Consider the following 23,746-nt stretch of genomic DNA (forward strand, 5'->3'; position numbering starts at 1 on the left):
AGATATTGCCGCGGATTGGCTGACTGGGGCGCAGCTTAATGGCGTCGGGCTGGCTAGCCGCGGTCCCGGCGGCGGCCCCTGGGCGAAGGCCGCCTTTGTGAAAGGGCCTGTGGCCCGAGCTTGCTGTGGCAACAGGGAGTGGAAATTGGAGGCAGGAGCCTTCCTTGCACTGCGCCATGAGTTTCTTGATCGACTCCAGCATCATGATTACCTCTCAGGTGAGCTATTGCCTCCCACCCCGGGACCCCTCAGCCACTCTTTCGTGAATTGTCTTCTCGGGGTTTCAGTGATGCCGGCTGGCCAGGATCTCGCTGTCCTCGTCAGCCGCCTGGACCTGCCTCCCAGAGCTCGGGGAGAGGGTAAGATTTGCTCAGCCCTCATTGTGGGAAGGCGTCCTGCGGCCGTCCGCGCCCCCACCCAGCCTCTGTCTACCCACTCTCGTCCACTTTTGGAGGGAATCACGCGGCCTCAATGCTCAGAGCCCGAGCCGCGAGAAAAGAGCGGTCCCCAACGCGCCCCGAAGCTTCTGGACTGCGCCTCTGACCCATGGCTCGGGGAAGAGAGTGGTTCCGGGCGCGGAATACGCAGCTCGCCAATGGGAGCTGGCTCCTGGGGACACGTGGGGACCTTTCTGGTTAGTTGTCAAATCCTGAATCCCCGTTCGCAGGAATTAGTCGTGGTCAGCTCAGAGACCTTAAAAGTAGTCTAAGGTTTGGTTTGTGTACCAACACCTCAACCTTTAATCCTCTTTCTGCTGCCCACGCTCTTCGGATCTTTTTCTTCACCCTCCTTTACCCGTTGGGCACCTTCATTCATTCGCACAGTCAGCGGACTTTTATCGACCATTTTATAAAAACGCCGAGGGTACAAACCTAAATAAACACTAATTCCTTATTCTGTGCAAGCTATGTCTAGGAAGTCTCTTGCTTTTTTTAATTTAAATTCAATTAATTAACATATAGTGTATTATTAGTTTCAGAGGTAGAGTTTAGTGATTCATCAGTTGCATATAACACCCAGTGCTCATCACCAGTGCCCTCCTTAATGCCCATCACCCAGTTACCTCCCTCCAGGAACCCTCAGTTTGTTTCCTATAGTTAAGGGTCTCTTGTGGTTTGTTTCCCTCTCTGATTTCGTCTTATTTTATTTTTACTACCCTTCCCCTATGATCCTCTATTTTGTTTCTTAAATTCCACATATGAGTGAAATCATATAATCGTCTTTCTCTGATTGACTTATTTTGCTTAGCATAATACCCTCTAATTCCGTCCAGGTCATTGCAAATGGTAAAATTTCATTTTTTTGATGGCTGAGTAATATTCCTGTACACACACACACACACCACATCTTTATCCATTCATCTGTGGATGGACATCTGGGCTCTTTCCATAGTTTGGCTATTGCAGACATTGCTGCTATAAACACTGGGTGCATGTGCCCCTTCAGATTACTATGTTTTTATCCTTTGGATAAATACCTAGTAGTGCCATTGCTGGGTGGTAGGGTGGAAGCCACTTGCTTTTACCAGCTTTCATTCGTTCAGCTACTGTTTTCTTCATAGCATTTATCGTAGTACTGATATTTATGTATTTATGAATTTATTTTTTGAGGTCCTGTTTTTTTATTATGTTAATCACCATACATTACATCATTAGTTTTTGATGTAGTGTTCCATGATTCATTGTTTGCATATAACACCCAGTGCTCCATGCAGAACGTGCCCTCTTTAATACCCATCACCAGGCTAACCCATCCTCCCACTCCCTCCCCTCATGAGAGTCCATAGTCTCTCATGGTTCGTCTCCCCCTCCGATTTCCCCCCCTTCATTCTTCCCCTCTTGCTATCTTCTTCTTCTTCTTTTTTTTTTTTTTAACATATAATGTATTATTTGTTTCAGACGTACAGATCTGTGCTTCAACAGTCTTGCACAATTCACAGCACTCACCATAGCACTGAGGTCCTGTTTTGTCCAGGCCTTATCACCCCCGCCTTTAAGTACAAGTATTAAACACAATTATTTGCTGGCCAACTGTTACTATTTGTAGAAGCTCAGACTATCTAATTATTGATTCCCCCCCTCATTTACCCAGTAGTTTAGAGTATATTTCAAGTGGCAAATGACAGAAACAGTTCCTTTTGAGGTTTTAAATGAAACTAAATCTTTGATCCCGTTTTCATATTCCTTCATCCTAATGCTTCTGTCTTTGGAACAGAGCACTGTCCATTGTCTCTTGAAAAACTTTAATTACAACATTTTAGAAAATATGAAACAAGGAATACTCTAATAAGATAACTTTTAAAATTTACCATCCTTTATATAGTTTTCATAATTGTTTTTATTGGCTGCATAATATTCAAATGTATTAACACAAAAAAATCTAGACACGTAATTCTCTTGTTTTTCTAACTTTTCTTAAGCTTTTCTAATTTTTCTAAGGCTAATTGCCTTTTGTGACAATTCAGGTTTGTTTTTAGCCCTACTACCAACTCAAGAAAAATGACAATATTTTAGCATTTTTTTTTTTTACCCAATTTTTAAAAAAGAATGTGGGTGAGGAACTTGCATTGTAGCCTCTAAGATTTTCAACACTGATATAATAAGTTGAAGCAAGAAAGTAGCTTTCTGATTTTTTTTACATTATATAATACTTTAACTTTCACACAGGCATTCACATGCAATATTAAATACTTAATGCTCTTTACAAATGAGGAACTAAGACCCAAAGAATCATTTGTGTGGACTGTTCTCTGGCCATATATTTATGTGGCTACTTCATGATTATTTTGGTATCAGTAAAAATGTCACTTTAGAGAGGTTTGTCCTGACTCCCTACCCCTATCACAGTAGCACCCATTTCAGCCACCTTCAATCCCATTTTCCTGTTTTATTTTCTTCTTAACCTCCATCACTATTATTTGTGTCTGTTAGATGTAAACTTCATGAGGTCCAGATTATTCTTATTCTCTGCTGTATTCCCCAGTATCTAAATCAGCTGCTGGTAACAGGGAAGCCTAGTAAATATTAAGTAAATAGAGATATAATTATGTTAGAAACCCCTTTTCCTCATTTTTCCTGTTTTATATGAACTGAAAGGTTTTAAATGAAGTCTGTGGGGCGCCTGGCTGGCTCAGTCGGTAGAGCATGCATCTCTTGATCTTGGGGTCGTGAGTTTGAGCCCCATGTTAGGCATGGAGCCTACTTAAAGAAATAAAATTAATTAAATAAATAACTATTTCAGACTTCATTTTATTTATTTTTCTTGAAATAATCAGCTGTTTGTTCCATTCCCCTCATAATTTCTCTGAATCTTTATCACTGTCCTCAAGGCCCCCTTTCCCATCCTCATCACTTAAACTCTTAGTAGATAACCTTGCCTCCTGCTGTATCAATAAAAGTGAAGACAAAAGATACAATCTCCTTCCACATCCTGGGTCTTAATCTAAGCAGTTATGTGTGTCTACAACCGTTCCCAGCCGCCTTCCTCCCATGTCAGCAAAGAAAGTGCCCCTTACCCCTTCTTAAGGTCATCCTCTCTACCTGTGCCTTTGATCTTAGAGCAGGTTATTATAGAGTGCTTAAAAGCACAAGCTTTGGAATCAGCCATACAGACTTCAGATTTGATCCTGATTTTGACAATTACTATAAATGAATCAACTTCTCTAAACCTCAGCTTTCTCTGCAGTGAGGATAATCACACATACTTTAGGTTTTTATGATTTAATGAGATTACAGTTCTAAGTACTTAGAGTTCCTGGAATATAGTAAATGGTCAATAAAGGTTAGTTGCTGCTAATCACAGTAAATTATTAACTTTGTCAGTTTGGTTTCCCTGTAAGCATCTTTGCCACAAGTATTTTTGCCACATAACTAATTGGCCATAAGGCAACTTTATGTAAAAGATAAACTCACCAAAAATAAAATGGGACATTCATTTAAAAGGACACAATGAAATGTGAAAAATGAATAACAAAATTAAAAAGACTTTATTGTGAAATACAAAACATTTGAATACATTCAAAATATGTAGTGTAGATTCATGGCAATACTATGCAAATAAAATGATTTCATTTTGGGGGCGCCTGGGTGGCTCAGTCGTTAAGCGTCTGCCTTCAGCTCAGGTCATGGTCCCAGGGTCCTGGGATCGAGCCCCGCATCGGGCTCTCCGCTCTGTGGGAAGCCTGCTTCTCCCTTTCCCACTCCCCCTGCTTGTGTTTCCTCTCTCACTGTGTCTCTCTCTCTCTATCAAATAAATAAATAAATAAATAAATAAAATTTTAAAAAAATGATTTCATTTTGTGGATTATACCTAAGCACTTGTCTTCAGTCTTTCATTCATAGCATTATACATTTTTTTGTTTGTTTGCTTGTTGAATTGCTCCTCATTTGGTATCACATTTTTTTCTTTTTTCCCTAAAATTTCTTCCTTCATTAAGAGAAGTATCATTTCCCAAATACTGGGATGTATATTTGTAACTGATATTTGCATTGCACTGTGAAAGCCTTCTACAATGTTGTTTGTTCTTGGTGCATTGTCACATGCCCGTTGATCGATTGATCAAAGTTCTGTGGTCAATGTGGGTACAAAACTGTGCCACGGTATAGACCATTATGAGGGCTAAGATTTATATAATATAAAAATGGAGGTACTGTATGGATGGAGAAGTGAAACCAAACTGTCAACTAGTTATTTTTTCTTTTACAGCAAAATTGCCTTTGGCAAATTAGTTATACAGCAAAAATACCAGACACGACAGCTCCTCTTCTAGTCTCCCATCGGTTCCTTCTCATATGTGTTCACCACCCCCTTACTCTACTACTTTCTTCCCCTTGGCCTATAAACTTTCCCTTTTCCCCACATCCTTCTCTAGGCTACTCTCTAATGTTTTCTCTTTTTCATTCTTTTTTAAACAATTTTTTTTGTTTTGTTTTTTAATTGAAGTATAGTTGATACACAAAGTTACATTAGTTTGAGGTCTACAAAATAGTACATGGTCATCCACCAGTCTTGTGAGTTACCCTGTGCTCACCACTAGTGTAACTACCATCTGTCACCATACAATGCTATTACAATACCACTGGCTATATTCCCTAGCTTGTATCTCTATCCCTGTGACGTTCATTCCATAACTGGAAGCCTGTATCTCCCACTCCCCTTCACCCATTCTGTCCATCCCCCCACTCCCTCCTCTCTGGCAACCATCAGTTCTCTGCATTTATGTGTCTGTTTCCGGGTTTTGTTTTTTAGATTCCACATATAAGTGAAATCATGTTATTTGTCTTTCTCGTCTGATTTAATTTCACTTAGCATAATACCCCCTAGGTCCATCCATGTTGTCTCAAATGTCAAGATCGCATCCTTTTTATGGCTATATAATATTCCATCATGTGCACGTGCACGTTTGTGTGTGTGTACACACACCATATCTTCCTCATCCATTCATCTATCTATGGATCCTTGGGTTGCTTCTATATCTTGGCTCTTGCAAATATGCTGCAATAAACATAAGGGTGCATATATCTTTGCGAATTAGTGTTTTTGTTTTTAATATTTTGAGGAACCTCCATACTATTTTCCATAGTGGCTACACCAGTTTGCATTCCCACCAACAGTGCCCAAGGGTTCCTTTTCCTCCACATCTTTGCCATCACTTTATTTCTTGTCTTTTTAATAGTAGCCATTCTTACAGGTATAAGGTGATATCTCATTGTGATTTTAATTTGCATTTCCCTGGTGATTAGTGATGTTGAGCATCTTTTCATGAGCCTGTTGGCCATCTGTATAACTTCTTTGGAAAAATGTTCATTCAGGTCTTTTGCCCATTTTCAATTGGAATATTTGTCTTTTGGTCGCTGAGTTGTATAAATTCCTTATATATTTTGGATATTAGCCCCTTATTGGATATATCATTTGCAAATATCTGCTCCCGTTCAGTAAGTTGTCTTTTTGTTTTGTTGAGGGTTTCCTTTGCTGTGCAAAAGCTTTTTTTGGTATGGTCCCAATAGTTTTTGTTGTTTGTTTTTTTTTTTAAGATTTTATTTATTTATTTTTAGAGAGCGAGTGAGTGAGAGTGAGGGGAGGGGCAGAGGAAGAGAGAAAGAATCTCAAGCTGACTCCATGCTGAGCACAGAGCCCAACACAGGGCTTGATCCCATGACCCTGAGATCATGACCTAAGTGGAAACTGAGATTCAGATGCTCAACCAACTGACCCACCCAGGCATCCCCCCAGTAGTTTATTTTTGCTTTTGTTTCCCTTGCCTGGAGAGACCTATCTAGATAAATGTTGATACGGCCAATGTCAAAGAGATTACTGCCTGTGTTTTCTTCTCGTTTTATAGTCTCAGGTCTCCAATTTAGGTTTTTAATCTTGAGTTTATTTTTGTGCAGGGTGTAAGAAAATGGTCCAGTTTCATTCTTTGGCATGTGGCTGCCCAGTTTTCCCAGCACCATTTATTGAAGAGACTGGCTTTTCCCCACTGTATATTCTTGCCTCCTGTGTCATAGATTAATTGGCCATGTAAACTAGGGATTATTTCAGGGCTCTCTATTCTGTTCCATTGATCTATATGTCTGTTTTTGTACCAGTACCATACTGTTTAGATTACTACAGCTCTGTAGTATATCTTGAAATCCAGCAGTGTGATACCTCTAGCTTTGTTTTTCTTTCTCAAGGTTGCTTTGGCTATTCAGTGTCTTTTGTGATTCCATACAAATTTTAGTAATATTCTAGTTTTGTTGAAAAATACTGTTGGTATTTCTAATTCTTGGCTCTCCCTAGGTTAATTTGTGTTTATTGTCTCTATTGCCTTACCCTTTTCACCTTCAGCCCACCTGTGGTCTGGTTCCTGCCTCCATTTCAGTATTCACTGTTTTCCTTAAGATTAGCATTGACCTCCAAGTTACTAAATCCTTTAAACAATTTTCAGTCCTGGTTTTATTGCCCCTCTGCTTCAATTAACAGTCCTTCCAACTATTCCCTTGGTTTCAGGATACCACCCTCTCCTGGGTCTATTCTCTGTCCTCTCCTTCTCTGTCTCCTTCCTGCTCTGTTCTTTCCATTCCTACCCTCTACTGTTTTCTTCTTGCCATATTGCTCTTCTCACTGTACATGCTACTCCTGGGTGATCTCACGTACTTTGGTGGTTTCAACTCTTGAGTGTATCTGAGCTCTGCCTTCATAATGTCTTTTGTGTTGACCTGGATGGCCCTCAGGCACTTAGCACATCTAAAAGTGAACTCCTCTTTTAATCTCCCAGCCTAGTTCCCAGACCTTTATCTTTATCCAATATTCTTCATGTAAATTGGGTGGCCTCGCTGTTCGTCTTGTATTCCAGACAAGTCAGGACTTGATTCCTCCCTGCTGATTTAACCTTCTAAGTACTCAAATCTTTTGCCTCCTCTCCAGCCACCAGTGTCTTAATTGAGGCCTTTATCATCTATCATCTGGACTGCCGCAGCAACCTCCTGTACAGTTTCTCTTTCTGCAGTGTTGTTTCCTTCAGATGCATCTTCTACATGGCCACCATATTCTCCATATAGAACAAACCTGGCCATGTCTTTTCCCTACTAAAATATGACTTATCACCTACAGACTGCAGGCTCCGTAGGGTGGCCTTCGGGCCTCTGAGTTGTTGGTCTCCTGCTCCTCTCTAAGCCTCATTTTTAACCACTTCCTTCTCGAAATTTTAGCTTCCAGCAGACCCAACCATGTGTTGTATATACCCATGTATGTTCCTAATATACTCCCGTGTAGATACCATGCAGTTTCTTAGTTCTGTGCCTATACTCATGTTCTTTGCTACCTGGAAAGAAAGCCAGGTCTTCCTACCCCCATCACCTGTCTTTTACCTACCTGCTGCTCTTTTATCCTTGAAGAGAGTAGTTCTTTAATATTTTAGGGGTGGTGGAAACCTTTGAGTGTGTGATAAATACCTTAGAACCTCTCTCTAGAAAAATACATATAGGGCACCTGGGTGGCTCAGTTGGTTAAGCGACTGCCTTCGGCTCAGGTCATGATCCTGGAGTCCCTGAATCGAGTCCCACGTTGGGCTCCCTGCTCGGCAGGGGGTCTGCTTCTCCCTCTGACCCTCCCCCCTCTCATGTGCTCTCTCTCATTCTCTCTCTCTCAAATAAATAAATAAAATCTTTAAAAAAAAAAAAGAAAGAAAGAAAGAAAAATACATATAACCCCCAAATTTGCGCATGATATAAGATTGTAACCCCAAATTAAAATCTCCTTCAGCTAAGGTACTGTATTCTCCAGAAAATCCATCCTAACTCTCTACATATCTGTTTGATCTCCCTTTTCCCGTATTCTTTTACATTATGTATATATTTCTATTATTGCATGTCCCATGTGACAGTATAATTATTTAGTGTCTTCACCACTATACTTCAAGTTCCTTGAGGGTGGTAACTGTCTTACTCATCTTTGTATCCCCAGCACTTAGCACATATAAGTTATCAATAAAAATTGAGGTTGAGTGTTCCTTAAGAACAAACTTTCTTTCACTGTGGACCATTTACCTATTCAGCAAACATTAATGGAACGCCTGCCATGTGTCAGGCATTGTGCAGGGTGCTGAGAATACAGATTAACATTCAAACATCCTTGTCCTCACAGAGCTTACAATCTAATATCTATGAAAGTGTGTTTAAATTAGACATTACAAAACTGTGTGGCAAGTACTTTGGAAATACAGGATAGAATAGGATTATATAAAAAGAGCAACATATCTTTGAGAGGTCAAAGAAGGCCTTTCAGAGGTAGTAATAATTAAGACCTGTAGGGATTAGAGAGAAGTTCCTATCAGAGGACAATGTCCATAGAGGTCTTGGTATGAAAGAAAGAATATTGTGTCTAAAGAACCATAGACAGTTCCATGTGGCTGAAAATACGAGTTTGGTGGGCAGGAAGGACACAACAAGAGGCTGAAGGAGTCTTCTAAACCATGCTCAAGAGTTTACGCTTCCTCCTAAAGTTCCTGGGAAGGCATAAAAGAATTTTATTCTTTAAGTTCTTAACAGAAGAAAAGAGGAGTTATGGGGCACCTAGTTGGCTAACTTGGTAGAGCATCTGACTCTTGATCTCCAGGTGGTGAGTTGGAGACCCGCATAGGATATAGAGATTACTTTAAAAACAAAACAGAGCTGTTTAAAACAAAAAAGAAGAAAAGAGGAGTTGTGTCAGAGTGTGTGCGTGTGTGTGTATAGAGAAGGTTCTGCTCACCAGTAAAAAACAAACAACCAGCTTTTAGAACACTGAACAGTGCTGTCATGTGGCTACCGTCTGATGCCGGCTTGAACCAAAACTGACAAAGTGGGATCCTGCAGTCTCTTGGCTTTACACTGAGATGGAAACCACTTTATATAAATTAGGCAGGATTGTGGAGAAGCTAAGAAAGCTCCATGAAAGAAAATACGTTAAAAAAAAAAAAGTTTTTCTACCACTTTCCTTTTTTTTTTTTTTTAATTTTAACTCCTTTCCCATAAAGTTGTTTTTTTAAATACTTGCAAACAGGGATCTAATATAAGAAGCAAGTTTCACTGGCTCCTTTTTTGTTTGCTAGCTTCTCTAGCTAAAATGATAGTCATAAGATTGCAGGAAAAAATACATACTTTCATTTTTGCCTAACATAAACAATGTTCTAAAACATGGATAATTTCAAAAATTGAAGAGCATTCCTCTGATAGGAACTTCTCTCTAATCCCTACAGGTCTTAATTATTACTACCTCTGAAAGGCCTTCTCTGACCTCTCAAACATCTTTTCCCAGTGTTATGGACTTTAATAAGTAGATCTTGTCTTTAATCTCTGAAATAAGTTAATGCTTATTTAACTTATTTCAATTTCAAAAATTGAAGACCTCTGAAAGGCCTTCTCTGACCTCTCAAACATCTTTTCCCAGTGTTATGGACTTTAATAAATAGATCTTGTCTTTAATCTCTGAAATAAGTTAATTGTCTGGTTAGCAGACCTTTTATCTTAAAATGGTCTGTACTGGGCATTTCTCAAAAGATTATATATATTGACATTTGATCGTTCTCCTCCAGATACTTTTCTTTGGATTTGGGTGGCTTTTCTTCATGCGCCAACTGTTTAAGGACTATGAGGTAAGAAGAGATCATTTTGGTTATACTGCTACATATGTATCTAGATTGTTTTAAAATGGGCAAGAAGGGGGTGGCCCGGTCCATTGAGCATCCAACTCTTGGTTTAAGCTCAAGTCATGATCTCAGGGTCAGGAAATCAAGCCCCCTGTTGGGCTTCGCACTCAGCATGGAGCCTGCCTGAGATTCTGTTTCTCCCTCTCCCTCTGCCCTTCTCCCTTCTTGTGCAAGTGTGCTCTCTCTCTAAAATAAATAGATCTTTTTTTTTTTAAGATTTTATTTATTTATTTGACAGAGAGACAGTGAGAGAGGGAACACAAGCAGGGGGAGTGGGAGAGGGAGAAGCAGGCTTCCCGCTGAGCAGGGAGCACAATGCGGGGCTCAATCCCAGGACCCTGGGATCATGACCTGAGCCAAAGGCAGACGCGTAACGACTGAGCCACCGAGGCACCCCTAAAATAAATAGATCTTTAAAAATAAAATAAAATGGACAAGAAAAATGCCTCTGTTCAAGGTCATGTTCACTTCCAAGATAGGAAGTTTTAGCCAAATGAGTACTATATAATTATTAAATTGGAGAATATGATTAGGCTTAGTTGATTTAAAAAAAAAAAAAAAAAAAAACAAGTCCTATGTAGCCCAGGAGCAAAACTGACATGCCTTAGTAATATCAGTATATAGAACAAGAGCAGACAGTTATTTTTTGGAAGATAATTTAATTTACAGTATCTCATAAATGTTCCCATTCATTTGGGTGTCTGACCTTCAGTGTTAATGACCTAAGTCATCCTAAGTTGATACCAAAATCTTAAGATTGATCTGGTTCTTAAGCCATGAGTTCATAGAAACACCAGCCTAGACTGGACATTTCCTAATTAATCCTCATTTAGTGATAAGCTCAATGGTTGTGGACTACTTTTAGATCATTTCTAGGATATTCACCATTAAACCTCTCCAAGGAGTTTGGTTTGTTGTCTGAAAGAGCCCAGGATTCTAGAGATTCTGCTCTGCTTGATACTTTAAGGCTTCCCAGGGGAAGTTCCAGAACTGGTCCAAAGGTCTGCAGAGTGTTGAAGAAACCCTTTTAGCACTAACCTATATATATGTATAAATCTATCCTTTTTATGTCGCTGTGCATCAGGAATTCTAAGTGCTCCTTCTCACCCTGTCACTTCATCTTGTGCTTTAAATTCTCCATCCACAAGAGGATGATGGTAATAGTGCCCCGTGATTTAGAAATACTACCTACTTCCAACTATTGTTAAGCTCCAGGCAAGTTGCTATTATAGCCCTGTTTCTAATGACTTGAGAATTTTTTCATTAAGTTTTCTGACTTGTGACCAGATGATTCATCCAATATTTCACGCAAGGAAATGACTTGTATTCTCTATTTGACTTTTAATAGGTACGTCAGTACGTGGTACAGGTGATCTTCTCTGTGACTTTTGCATTCTCTTGCACCATGTTTGAGCTCATCATCTTTGAAATCTTAAAAGTATTGAACAGCAGGTGAGTACTAATTAGCTCTTCTCATGAAGAGAATTGTGTGATCAGGTGAAAGACTTACCTGAATTCCATAGCTGAAAAAATCCACCATGTGGTTAGTTTAGTCTCAGTAACTAAAAATCATAGCAAATATGGGTCCCAATCACCTAGTAACTGGTTTGACACAGATTGTGAAATAAGGGAAAAAAAAGAAGTGACCATTAGCTCTGAAGAGCTAATTGGGAATGAGGCTGTGAGAGCCTAGGTCCCAGGCTTCACTCCTAGAAGTTTTATTCTTCTCAGGCTACTCTTTGAATCCTGCTAATGGCCCTTCACATTGTCGTGCTAATGAAAAAAAATCTCTACCTGAAAAGATCAGAATTCCTCAGAGTTAGTTATGTATGGGCTTCTCTGAAGTCTGAACTCCAGCTCTCACTAATTTAGGTTACCTTTGTTGATTTCACAGGTATGGTCAATTCTGATTGAACTTAGTCTTGTTTAAAGCATTTTTTAAAAGCAACTCCTATTCCCCTCCAAATAACAGACATGTTGTTTACTAGACAGCCTGTCCAAAATATTTCTTGCTTGTTAAACTGCAAGCTTGAGTTCTTTTAGACCATTGTTTGTGTTTAGAGTACATCAGCTATTCTATGTTGACTTTTGTAGTTTTTTATCACTGCATGGAAAAATCTTTTAGTAAAGTGGCATTTGACTCTGTAATCAGGAATCAATGCTGAGCTAAGCTATATAACTTGTTTCAGACTCCTGATACTTGAGACTTACAGAGAGACGTTATTCTCAGATTCCTTTGAGAATCGGAGTTGATAATGTCTCTTGATAAATTAATAATTTGTAGTGTGATAAAACAAAGTATGTCCTGACTCTTATTTTAACTAGTTCTTTAATAATCCAGACCTTTTTTGGATGAGCAGGATACATATCCTATGACTATCAAGAATAAACAAGTGTTCTTTTACTTGCTAATTACAAATAATAAATCACAACCAGGAACTTTCACTGCTCTCTAACCAGAGGTCAGCAAGTCATTCTGTAAAGGGCCAGATAATAGACATTTTAGCCTTTGTAGTTTATACGGTTTCTATCACAACTACTCAGCTGTTAGAGAGTGAAAGCAGCCATAGGCGATGTATAAACAAATGGGTGTGGCTGTGTTCCAATAAAATGTCACTTATAAAAGAAACTTCAAGCTAAATTTATGATACACTGATACCAAGTTTCTAGAACTCTGTGGTGTGCATTTTCATAATAGTCATCAGGCGTGGCCTACTTTTATACCTATCTTTTCCCATGTTTTTCCTTTCTTTTCCTACTTTCTTACAGTTTATTTCATCATCCTATATTTTATATATCCTCATAAGCCACTTAACCACTTAACTTTTTGAAACAAGGCCCAAGTGTAAGTTTAAAATCAGCAAATTCAAAAGACACTATCAAGAAAGTGAACAGATTCCCCAAGGATGGGAAAAAATTTTTGTAAATTACTTACCTGATAAGAGACGTTGATCTAGTATATATAAAGAACTCTTAATAGTTCAATAATAAAAAGACAACACATTGAAAACTGGATAAAGTATCTGACTAGGCATTCCTCCAAATAAGACACAGATGGCCAATAAGCACATGAAAAGATGCTCAGCATCATCAGCCATTTGCAGGGAAATGGCAATCAAAACCATGATGAGATACCACTTGACACCCAGCAGGATGGCTATAATCAAAAAGACAGTAACAAGTGTGGGCAAGGCTGTGGAGAATTTGGAACCCTCCTGTGCTACTGGGGAGAATGTAAAATGGTGCAACCACTCTGGGAAATAGTGGCAGTCCTCAAAAAATTAAATAGTTATCATATGACCCAGCAATTCCACTCCTGGGTACATACCTAAAGAGAAATGAAACATGTCCACACAAAAGTTTTCCCCAAATGTTCATAGCACCACTGTTTATAATAGCTTAAAAGTGAAACAGTCCAAATGTCCAGCAACTAATGAATGGATAAACAAAATGTGACATATCCATACAATTAAATGAATATTATTTAGCCATAAATAGGAATGAAGTACCTTGAAAACATTATGCTAAGTGAAAGAAACCAGACGTAAGATGACATGTAATGTCCGGAATAGGCAAATCCATAGAGACAGAAAGTAGATTGGTGGTTTCCTAGGGCTGGGGCAGTTAAGAGAAAAGGAGAGCTAATGGAACAGTTTCACTGTGGAGTGATGAAATGTTTAAAATTATTGTGGTGATAGTTGCACAACTTTATGAATATACTAAAACCATTGAATTGTACACCTTAAATGGGTGAATTATAACTCAATAAAATTGTTATTTAAAGAAGTCCATGGTCAGGGGTTGGGCAAAATGGGTGAAGGGGAGTGGGAGATACAGGCTTCTAGTTATGGAATGCATAAGTCGTGGGAATAAAAGGCAAAGCATCAAAAAAAAAGTCCTAAAAATATTTTAATCAATTCATAAAATATAGTTTATAAGCAGTAATAAAAGTAGTCATGCAGATCAAATGTTTATATTGAAGATGCAAAAGAAATATTTAAGTCTTTCTAGCACATTACTATTTTTAGCAATTCCTATTAACATTTATTTTCTTTTAATTACGAGACTCCCAGTGGTACATGAAACAACAGTCATTTTCTACCAGTAATAGTATATGTTGATATGTTATTATACACTGCCTATGAATATAACTAGAGCATTAACATTCTCATTTGAATAAGTAAAATTCTTAGGAAGTTAGGATGTTCATATATACTTTTCAGAACTCTAATATATTCTTTAATCTCTATAAAGAAGCAAACAGTAACAGCCTACTTCACTTACTGGGTGGGATATATTCGGTATTGAGTTCAAAGAGTAAGAGATCTTTTAGAAGACTGAAGAGAATGAAAGTTGCTGCCTTTATCCCCTCCTAGTGATATTCTTTGATATTTATTTCAGTTCCCGTTATTTTCACTGGAAAATGAACCTGTGTGTAATCCTTCTGATCCTGGTTTTCATGGTGCCTTTTTACATTGGCTATTTTATTGTAAGCAACATCCGACTATGTGAGTATTTGTAAACGTGAGTATTTTACCCTCTCGTGTCAGCAGATAGATTGAGATGAGGATTTGTGGGGATTGAGGCTGTGGAGAGCTTCATTTCTACGTTACTTTCAGTAGCGACTGTTGTTTGGGGATGCCTCACACACAGCATCTTAAAAAGTTTGGCACAAAATCAATGTTGAACGATTAGATAATTTGTGCTGCTACACCTGTATTTCTGTTTCTACTATAATATCTCCCTTAACTCAACCCACATCTTAATTTCAGCCAAATTCCTCTTACAGTGATTAGGATGCTTTCTTTAAAAACTGTATTATTCCATCACTCATTTGCCAAGTGAACAAGCCAGCCAAATATTAGTCAGTGTGATTCCATATCTGTAAGTAGAGCAAGCTCTTTAATATAGAACTATTTAACCTTACAGTCTTTCTCTTCCTTCCTAGTGCATAAACAGCGTCTGCTCTTCTCCTGTCTCCTATGGTTGACCTTCATGTACTTCTTCTGGAAACTAGGAGATCCATTTCCCATTCTTAGCCCAAAACATGGTGAGTGTATATATGGTGGGGAGGGGGAAATAATTGTTTATCATTTTCTAATTTTGAAAAACAACTATTTTAAAACTTCTGATTGTGGGAAATATAGCAAGTTATTTCTCTAAAAACAGTCTGGTTTTAAACTGAATTTCCCTTCATCCTAGGAAATATCAAATACTGGCTTTGAAAACTACTTCTGTGATTTTAGAGCAGGAGTTTTTGACCTTAGGTTAGTGAATGAACTTCAAGAGAGTAAGGGGTGGGGAAGGTTGTCTTTAAATTTAAAATTCCTGATATTGTATGTAGAATTATGGGAAAATATTTGTATGTGTATTTGGAGCTAAAAGTATCCACAAGCTTTCATTAGATTCCCAAAGGGGTCAAATGACCGAAAAGATAAATAACCACTGCTCAAGTAATGATAAATATTGTCTTTAGGGACTATACGTATTTTAGGAAAGAGCAGTGACATAAAACATTCAAAATTAGTAGATAAAGAAAAGCTTTCTAGGAATCAGTGTCTCTCCTTACACAAAAAAGTTCATTTTAAATACAAGAGCAGGGGCACCTGGCCAGCTCAGTTGGTAGAGCATGCAACTCCTGATCTTGGGGTCATGAGTTCAAATCCCATGTTGGGTATAGAGATTACGTAAATAAATAAAAACTTTAAAAAAATCTTTAAATACAAGAGCGATCATAGAGCCCTAATTTCTGTGCTAAAAACCGTGAACAATAATCTGTCAGCTAAAAGTCCTTCAGAACTACTTCAGAAATATATATATGAACATAGATATATATGCCACGTGTAATGAATATATTGGCACTTTGATACTGGAAGTTTTAAAAAAAAATACACATCCATTCATTTCACTCTCCTGCTGTATCAGGATTCTTATAGCAGAAAACAGAATCTGCTCTAACTAATTTAAAGCAGAAAGTGATTTATTCCAGGGTATTAGGGAGTTTATAGAATTTTTAGGAAAGCAGGCTGTTAAACTTAAATGCTGTGTAGTGAAGAGTAACATTCAATCATAACACAGTAGTCAACTGGAGAAAACCCCACTGAAGTTGTCACTGCCACGGGAGACCTGTGACATCAGGGATCAGATAGTAGGACTGCTTCAGTGGCCGCAGTCCCAAGTGCTGTTCACACTCCCATGTTATTCACTTCTGCATTTGAGGTCTCACATGGGCATTGAATTTGATACAACCTAGGTGCATTCAGAACCTTAGTTTCAAGGAAATCTGGGAAAGAATATTTGGCTTTCCAGATTGTGCAATACAAGAAGACATGCTAGAAAGGCATTGGAATGAATGTTGAGTAAACCAGTGTCTAGAATCTACCATGAATCCATCTGTGTCTATTCCTTGCCTGTAGCAGGGATCTGGAGGGAGGTTATGAGATTATGCTGCAGGAGGATCAGAGAAAATGCACAATTTTAAAAAGCATATGCAGGGTCACCTGGGTGGCTCAGTCGGTTAAGTGTCTGCCTTCAGCTCAGGTCATGATGTCAGGGTCCTGGGATCGAGCCCTGCATCGGGCTCCCTGCTCAGCGGGGAGTCTACTTCTCCCACTGCCCCTCACTCCCTCCCCTGCTTGTTCACATGTGCGCTCTCTCTCTCTCTCATATAAATAAATAAAATCTTTTAAAAAATAAATAAATCACATATGCAATATCCTAACTATTTTTAAATTAGAAATAGCTACTTTGAAATTTCAGATAACATTTAAGAAGGTCAAAAAAGTTAAAACACTAGGCTACCAAAAACATTCAAACTCAGCATGGTGTACAAGACCTTCCGTGGCCTGACTACTGCTGTCTTTCTCTGTGTCTCTCCTCCAGTACTACTGAATTACCTAAAGTTTCTAGAGCTATTCTGTCAGTCAGGACATTCCTTCACCTCTTGTTTATCTAGAAAATGCCTATTCTTGCAATATTCAGCTCTTGCCAATTCCAGATTTTTCTGGCCATCATTAGAAGATTTTTTTTTTTTTAAGATTTTATTTATTTATTTGAGAGAGAATGAGAGACAGAGAGCACGAGAGGGAAGAGAGTCAGAGGGAGAAGCAGACCCCCCGCTGAGCAGGGAGCCCGATATGGGGCTCGATCCCGGGACTCCAGGATCACAACCCGAGCTGAAGGCAGTCGCTTAACCAACTGAGCCACCCAGGAGCCCCATCATTAGAAGATATTAATTGCTCCCACATCAGTGTACTTATGTCACCTATAATGATTATAATTACTTGCGACCTTTTCTGACTTCCTCATTAATTCACGAGCTCCCTGAAAACCCTGGGGTCAAAAACTACATCTTACTTGTCTATTCCCAGTGTCTATAGCATGGAACCTAGCACATAAATGTTTAATGCATGTTTATTGAATCAGTGAATAAAAAAACAATTTCAGTCTCTCGAAGGTAGTAGATGAGTTTAAAAATGTAACACTCAGAATAGGAATTTAGAATTTGCTAATATCATTAGCATGCACATGTCCATATAGGGAAAGATATGGACTACAGAGGCCCTGACAATATAGCTCTCATATAAACTATTTCAAATAAGCCCAAGAGAGACAAATTTGTGGTATCAGAAACGAGGGACAAGAATTATAAAAGGACCCCAAGGCTGCTTACAATGCTAGCACAAGCTCACATGCAGCCAAAGACAAGACTGGTGTCTGTCTCCCGCTTGCTCCTTGTGAGCAGTCAGTTCACATGACTAGTGGAGCCAGACCGGGCCTGAGGGAAGATGAAGACCATCACATCTTTTGTATCTTCATCCTTTTTTCAAAATTCTGTAGAGATATCCTAAAGAAGACACTGAGGGGGAAGACCTAGGAAATAGTTTCAGTTTTAGTCTTTCCTTTGTGCTCTAGGAAATAAGCATTTTGTTTTTATGTCCGGTGTCTAATTCATTTGACTAAGAGAAGTAAGTAGGAAGAAAAGTTTAGGCAATGGATGAGAAGCAGCCAGGCTTACCCTGCCATCTTAGAGCTTTTCTAGGACTGTCCCAACGACCAGTATGATTTATTACTGTGGAGACCACAAAAAGACTGTAAGACCCAATCCTTACCTATAACAAAAAGATGTCTGTGAAAGTACTCCTTGTGCAGTGCTTGAACCGAGGAAGGTTGGACGGCATTCCCTAGTTTGGGAAAGAGTAAGGGAGGCTAAGAAAGTCTGTGAAGCACACAAAAAAATAATAAAAATACAGGAATCTGTGTGAGCAAATGGCAACAGTGAGATGGTCTCCTGCATGCCACTTCATGCATCGGACTTTCCACTTATTACTAGAAAACAAGGAACAATTGACCTTAACTTCATGGAAATGCTAGGATTACGTAGATAGTATCTTCAAAGTACTTTAGACCGGGAAAAGATATTTAATAAAGGGACACCACCTTAAAGGGAATAAAAGTATAGAGGGGACATTTTTCTAGTTTTTTATATTTAATAACCTATATTAATCCCTTTGATTTTTTTTGTTGTTACTGGGTAATTGTAGACCTACAGTCAATAAACATTTGCTGAACACCTTCCATGTGCCAGGCAGTAAGAAAAACAAAGAGCAATAAGACGTGATTCCTTCCTATAAAGAGGATGTAAAGAGGTATGTGGGAAGTAGAATCAACAGAATTTGGATGAGGATTTAGTCATTCATAAAACATTCCACAAATATTTTTTGAACACCTAGTTTTATTTTAAGTGCTGGAGATACAACCATGAACAAAAGAAACTTGGTTTCTGCCCTCCTGAAACTTACCCTCTGGCAGGAAGGACTGAACAGTAAAAATATAAACAAATAATTGCCAGTTATGATCATTGTCAAGGAGCAAACAGGTTACTGTGGTAGACGACAATGCAGATAAGGATGTCAAATTAGATGCGAGTGGTTAGAGTCAGCCTTTATGAGGAAGTATTTAAGCTGAGATTTAAAGGACAAGACCAAAGGTAGACCCAGCGAGAAGGCAGAAGAGACATCATGTAAAGCCCGGAGGTAAAAAAGACTGGTATATTCAAGGGGGAGCATGAGACAGAAGGGAGACTAGTGGTATAGATTTTTCTATTTTGGTGACCAGATAGTTGATGATGTCATTTTCTAGGCTAGGTAATGCAGAAGAAGGAAGATAATTCGAACTTGGGATGTGTTGAATTTGAGTTGCCTATGCACATCCAAGTTCAGCGAGCAGTTGCATACACAAGTTGGCAACTTAGGAGAGAGGTATGGATTTATTAGTCCTTATGGAAATAACTCCAAGAATCTAAAAAATTAGGTACCATCAGCTAAACGCCATTAGATGAACCTGGGGAAATAGGCCAAGATCACCCACTGAAAATGTATATAGAGTGAAATGAAAGGGGATTCTGGGCCATTCTGAGCAGAGAAAGACCAAGAAAAGAACAACTAGAGAAGTAAAAGAGATAAATAATTTTAAATAGCAATGATTCAGGCACCTAGCTAGCTCAGTCGGTAGAGCATGAGACTCTTAAATAGCAATGATTCAGTGTCCTAAAAGATCAAATAAAGCATGGATTGGAAAATGTCATTGAATTGTGCAACCAGAAGAAAATCCGTGACCATATTATAGTAATGGTTTAGAGCGTAGGCTGTGGAGCTACACTTCGTGTGTTTGAATCCTAACTCTGCCACTTACTGGCTGTGTGGCCTTGACTAAGTTACTTACCCTCTCAGTGCTTCTATTTCCTCATCTGTAAAATGAGGTTTTCAATGATACCTGCCTCATAGGGCTGTCATGAGCAGTAAATGAGTTAATACCGCTTCAAACAGTGCGTGGTACAGAACAGGTGCTTGATGAATGTTGCTGTACTGTTGCCGTTACGATTATTAGTGAAAGCAGTTTTCTTCAGGCAGGAGAATGGGATGAAAGCTGAATTGCAGCCAGTTGAAGAATAAGTAGAGGTGAAGAAGAGGTGATAGTAAGTGTAAGTTCCTTTCAAAAAGTTTGGCTAGGGCGCCTGGGTGGCTCAGTTGGTTAAGCGACTGCCTTCGGCTCAGGTCATGATCCTGGAGTCCCTGGATCGAGTCCCGCATCGGGCTCGCTGCTCGGCGGGGAGCCTGCTTCTCCCTCTGGCCTTCCTCCCTCTCATGCTCTCTGTCTCTCATTCTCTCTGTCTCAAATAAATAAATAAAATCTTTAAAAAAAAAAAAAAGTTTGGCTATTAAGGGGGAAATAGAGGATTGGCAACTAGAGGTAAACTCAAGGCTAAGGACAGACTGTCTTAGGAAGGAGACTTGAAACTGAAGGAAAAGAACGAGCAAAGAAGGAAAGATTGAAGGTAAAAGAGAGAGGACAGGTGATGGAACAAGATTCTGAAGGAAGTAGAAAGGAAGTAAGATCAAAGCACAAGTAGAGAAGTCTTAGCTTTAGATACTGTCTTGTTCGAGGGGGACAAGTTGGGAGGATGATTGCAGATGTTAATATAGTAGAAGGGAGTATATGTCTAATAACTTCTGTAATTAGGGCATTAGCTAAGGAGAACAGGATTGGGAAAATGAATTAAAGATTTTCTGCTGGGTGGGGATGGTGCGGCACCTGGTGGCTCAGTTGGGTAAGTGTCCAACTCTTGATTTCAGCTCAGGTCATGATCTCAGGGTTGTGAGATCAGCGGGGAGTCTGCTTGAGGTTCTGTCTCTTCTTCTCCTTCTGCCCCTCCCCACCCTGCACTCATGTGCTCTCTCTCTCAAACAAAAAAAAATTTAAAGATTTAATTTATTTATTTGAGAGAAAGAGCACGAGCAGGGGTGGGGGAAGAAGAGGAGAGGGGGGAAGGAGAAGCAGACTCCCCGCTGAGCAGGGAACACAACATGGGGCTGGATCCAGGACCCCAAGATCACAAGCTGAGAGAGAGCACACAAGCAGGGAGAGCTGCAGAGGGCGAGGGAGAAGCAGGCTCCCTGCTGAGCAGGGAACCCAAAGTGGGGCTCAACCCCAGGACCCCAGGTTCATGACCTGAGCTGAAGTCAGATGCTTAACTGACTGAGTCACCCAGGCACCCCTAAAATAAATAATCTTTTTTTTTTTTTTTAAGATTTATCTACGGAGGGGAGTGGGAAGAGATGGCTGACCAAGGGCAAGAAAAGGATTCCTCAGTAGTGTCGTAAGCTCTGTTAAGACTAGAGACCATAAATCTGTAATGGCACTAATATCCCAATGCATTCTAGCTGTTTTAGGAGCTCAGGCATGGGCACAGGGAAGATGGAGTGTTAGACTGATCCAAGACTGGGAGTTTTCAGGATCAGCGCTAAAGAAGGAGGAGAGTCAGGACAGAGTCCTAATGAGAGAAGTTGAAGCAAGCAAGCTTGGAGTTCAGGCTCAGTGAAGAAGGAAATGGAAGGTGGGAGAAAGCAAAAGACTATAGAGACAGAGGTCACAAAGAGCTCTAAAATGGTGTAGGGGAAACACAGGAGCAGGAGGGCCGGAATATTGGAAATTTGAGTTTCAAAGCTAACAAAATTCCTGGATGGCAGCTTTGGTGTTAGGCCAGAGTGGATAATGCTAAAGTGGATTCCATCCTAGAACTAGGAAGTGAAAACAAAACTAGTTTTATCCTGCAATTCCAGACTTACTGGCTTATTCTTCAGCATTGCGTTCTCTCATTTATCCCAAATATCAACAGCATTTATTTTAAATACTCATTTTCAACATTCTAAAATAATTGAAAACAGTTGGTAATTAGAATACAACTGATGATCTAAAACTCACATATCTGCCTTTAAAATACTCATTCGTTATAAATTCAGCTCATTTATTAGATGCCTTATGTGTTTATTGGCAAAAATGAATAAGACATAAGCTCATAAGACCTAAAGAGCTTATTATGACCTAAGGGGCAAATGTATATATATAACTGTATATACTGATGTATATAGTGGAAAGTGTTACCTTGTATTTATACTTTTCCAGCAGATTTACTTTCCTAATATTTTTCATTTCTTTTTTTTAATTTTTTATTGTTATGTTAATCACCTTACATTACATCATTAGTTTTTGATGTACTGTTCCATGATTCATTGTGTATAACACCCAGTGCTCCATGCAGAGCATGCCCTCTTTAATACCCATCACCAGGCTAAACCATCCTCCCACCCCCCTCCCCTACTTTCCTAATATTTTTTTGCCAAAGTTTTTACTAAAAGGGCTTTGTTAGAGTTCACACTACTTTGAGTAAATAGTCAAAAAATATTATTTGCAAATATTATTTTAATATTACCGTCGCCCAGCAATAGAGATGATTCTGGAAGCATATGGGATAGGAGGAAAATCAATAGACTTTTATACATTTATTATGGAAGATCTACATATTGATAATTTAATTTTAAATTTAATATTGATAATTAAAATTTGGCTTATTTAAGTTGTATGTAATGGTTGATGTTTTCTGTGATATTTCCTCTTGCAGTGCTATTTTATCTTTATCACCTGACATTAAGGTGCTTTGATGTTTTTAGGGATTTTGTCCATAGAACAGCTCATCAGCCGGGTAGGTGTGATTGGTGTGACTCTCATGGCTCTTCTTTCTGGATTTGGTGCTGTCAACTGCCCATACACTTACATGTCCTACTTCCTCAGGTAAAAAGAACTTTGTCTCTTTTTTTTCCTATTACTTCATGAATACGTATGTCCTATCATGCCATCATCAATACTTAAATATTAGATCTGTGACACTGCCTTTTTATTCTTTCCATCTGTCCTTATGGGCATTGTCCTAGGAATCTCTCCAAATAATAAGTCTTATCACTTATATTGTTTGCCCTTTGTTTGTCCTACATTCACTTATTTTTAAAATGGTTATTTTGGGGCGCCTGAGTGGCTCAGTTCGTTGAGCATCCAGCTCTTAATTTCGGTTCAGGTCATGATCTCAGGGTCATGAGATTGAGCTCTGTGTTTAGCGGGGAGTCTGCTTGATTGAGATCATCCCTCTCCCTCTTCCTCTTCTGCTCCCCCCACTCACAGGCATGCACACACTCACTCTATCTCCCTAAAATAAATAAATCTTTTTAAAAAATTATTATTTCAGTCAAATTCTCTTTACTTCCTCTTATACTTTTTAAAGGCACATTACTCATGGATAGCAATGTGAGCTAATCCCCACTTGAGTAAATCAGTTCCTCCTAGAAGTAGAATGGTAGAAGACAATGCCAAGTTGGAAGAGTGCTTACATGTACATAAAAATGTCACTGGATCAAAGCTAAGAAAGACTAAAAGAGAGCCAGTTACCTTCCACTGCCCTGAGACTGCAAAACTTTTAGCTATAAAAAATGACAGCAAAAGCATTTTTGCTTTTTATAGTCATTTTAATATTCTCTAGGAAAAGGTCCTTGAATTACTGGGTAACAACTAAGGTTTATGTGTTTCTACAGCTGCCTTATATTTATTATGCCCAAGGATGGGATCCCGAAGCATTGCTAACAGTTTGTGCTTATTATAGAAATGTGACTGATGCAGATATCCTAGCCCTGGAACGGCGACTGCTTCAAACCATGGATATGATCATCAGCAAAAAGAAAAGGTAAAATA

General features: G+C 39.0%; 1 protein-coding gene across 1 annotated transcript in view; it reads left to right on the forward strand.

Moving 5' to 3' along the window:
• Positions 1 to 23,746, forward strand: part of GPR89A (G protein-coupled receptor 89A) — a 61,051-nt gene continuing 37,305 nt past the window's right edge. The window contains exons 1-7 of the mRNA XM_034989853.1: positions 1 to 218; positions 10,055 to 10,114; positions 11,517 to 11,620; positions 14,570 to 14,676; positions 15,117 to 15,218; positions 22,678 to 22,798; positions 23,658 to 23,738. Of these exons, the coding sequence (XP_034845744.1) occupies positions 177 to 218; positions 10,055 to 10,114; positions 11,517 to 11,620; positions 14,570 to 14,676; positions 15,117 to 15,218; positions 22,678 to 22,798; positions 23,658 to 23,738 (617 nt within the window). The 5' untranslated portion in view covers positions 1 to 176. The remainder of the gene's footprint in view (positions 219 to 10,054; positions 10,115 to 11,516; positions 11,621 to 14,569; positions 14,677 to 15,116; positions 15,219 to 22,677; positions 22,799 to 23,657; positions 23,739 to 23,746) is intronic.

The sequence above is a fragment of the Mirounga leonina genome, unplaced genomic scaffold, assembly GCF_011800145.1.
Source record: "Mirounga leonina isolate KUSES-001 unplaced genomic scaffold, KU_Mleo_1.0 Mir_493, whole genome shotgun sequence".
NCBI lineage: Eukaryota > Metazoa > Chordata > Mammalia > Carnivora > Phocidae > Mirounga > Mirounga leonina.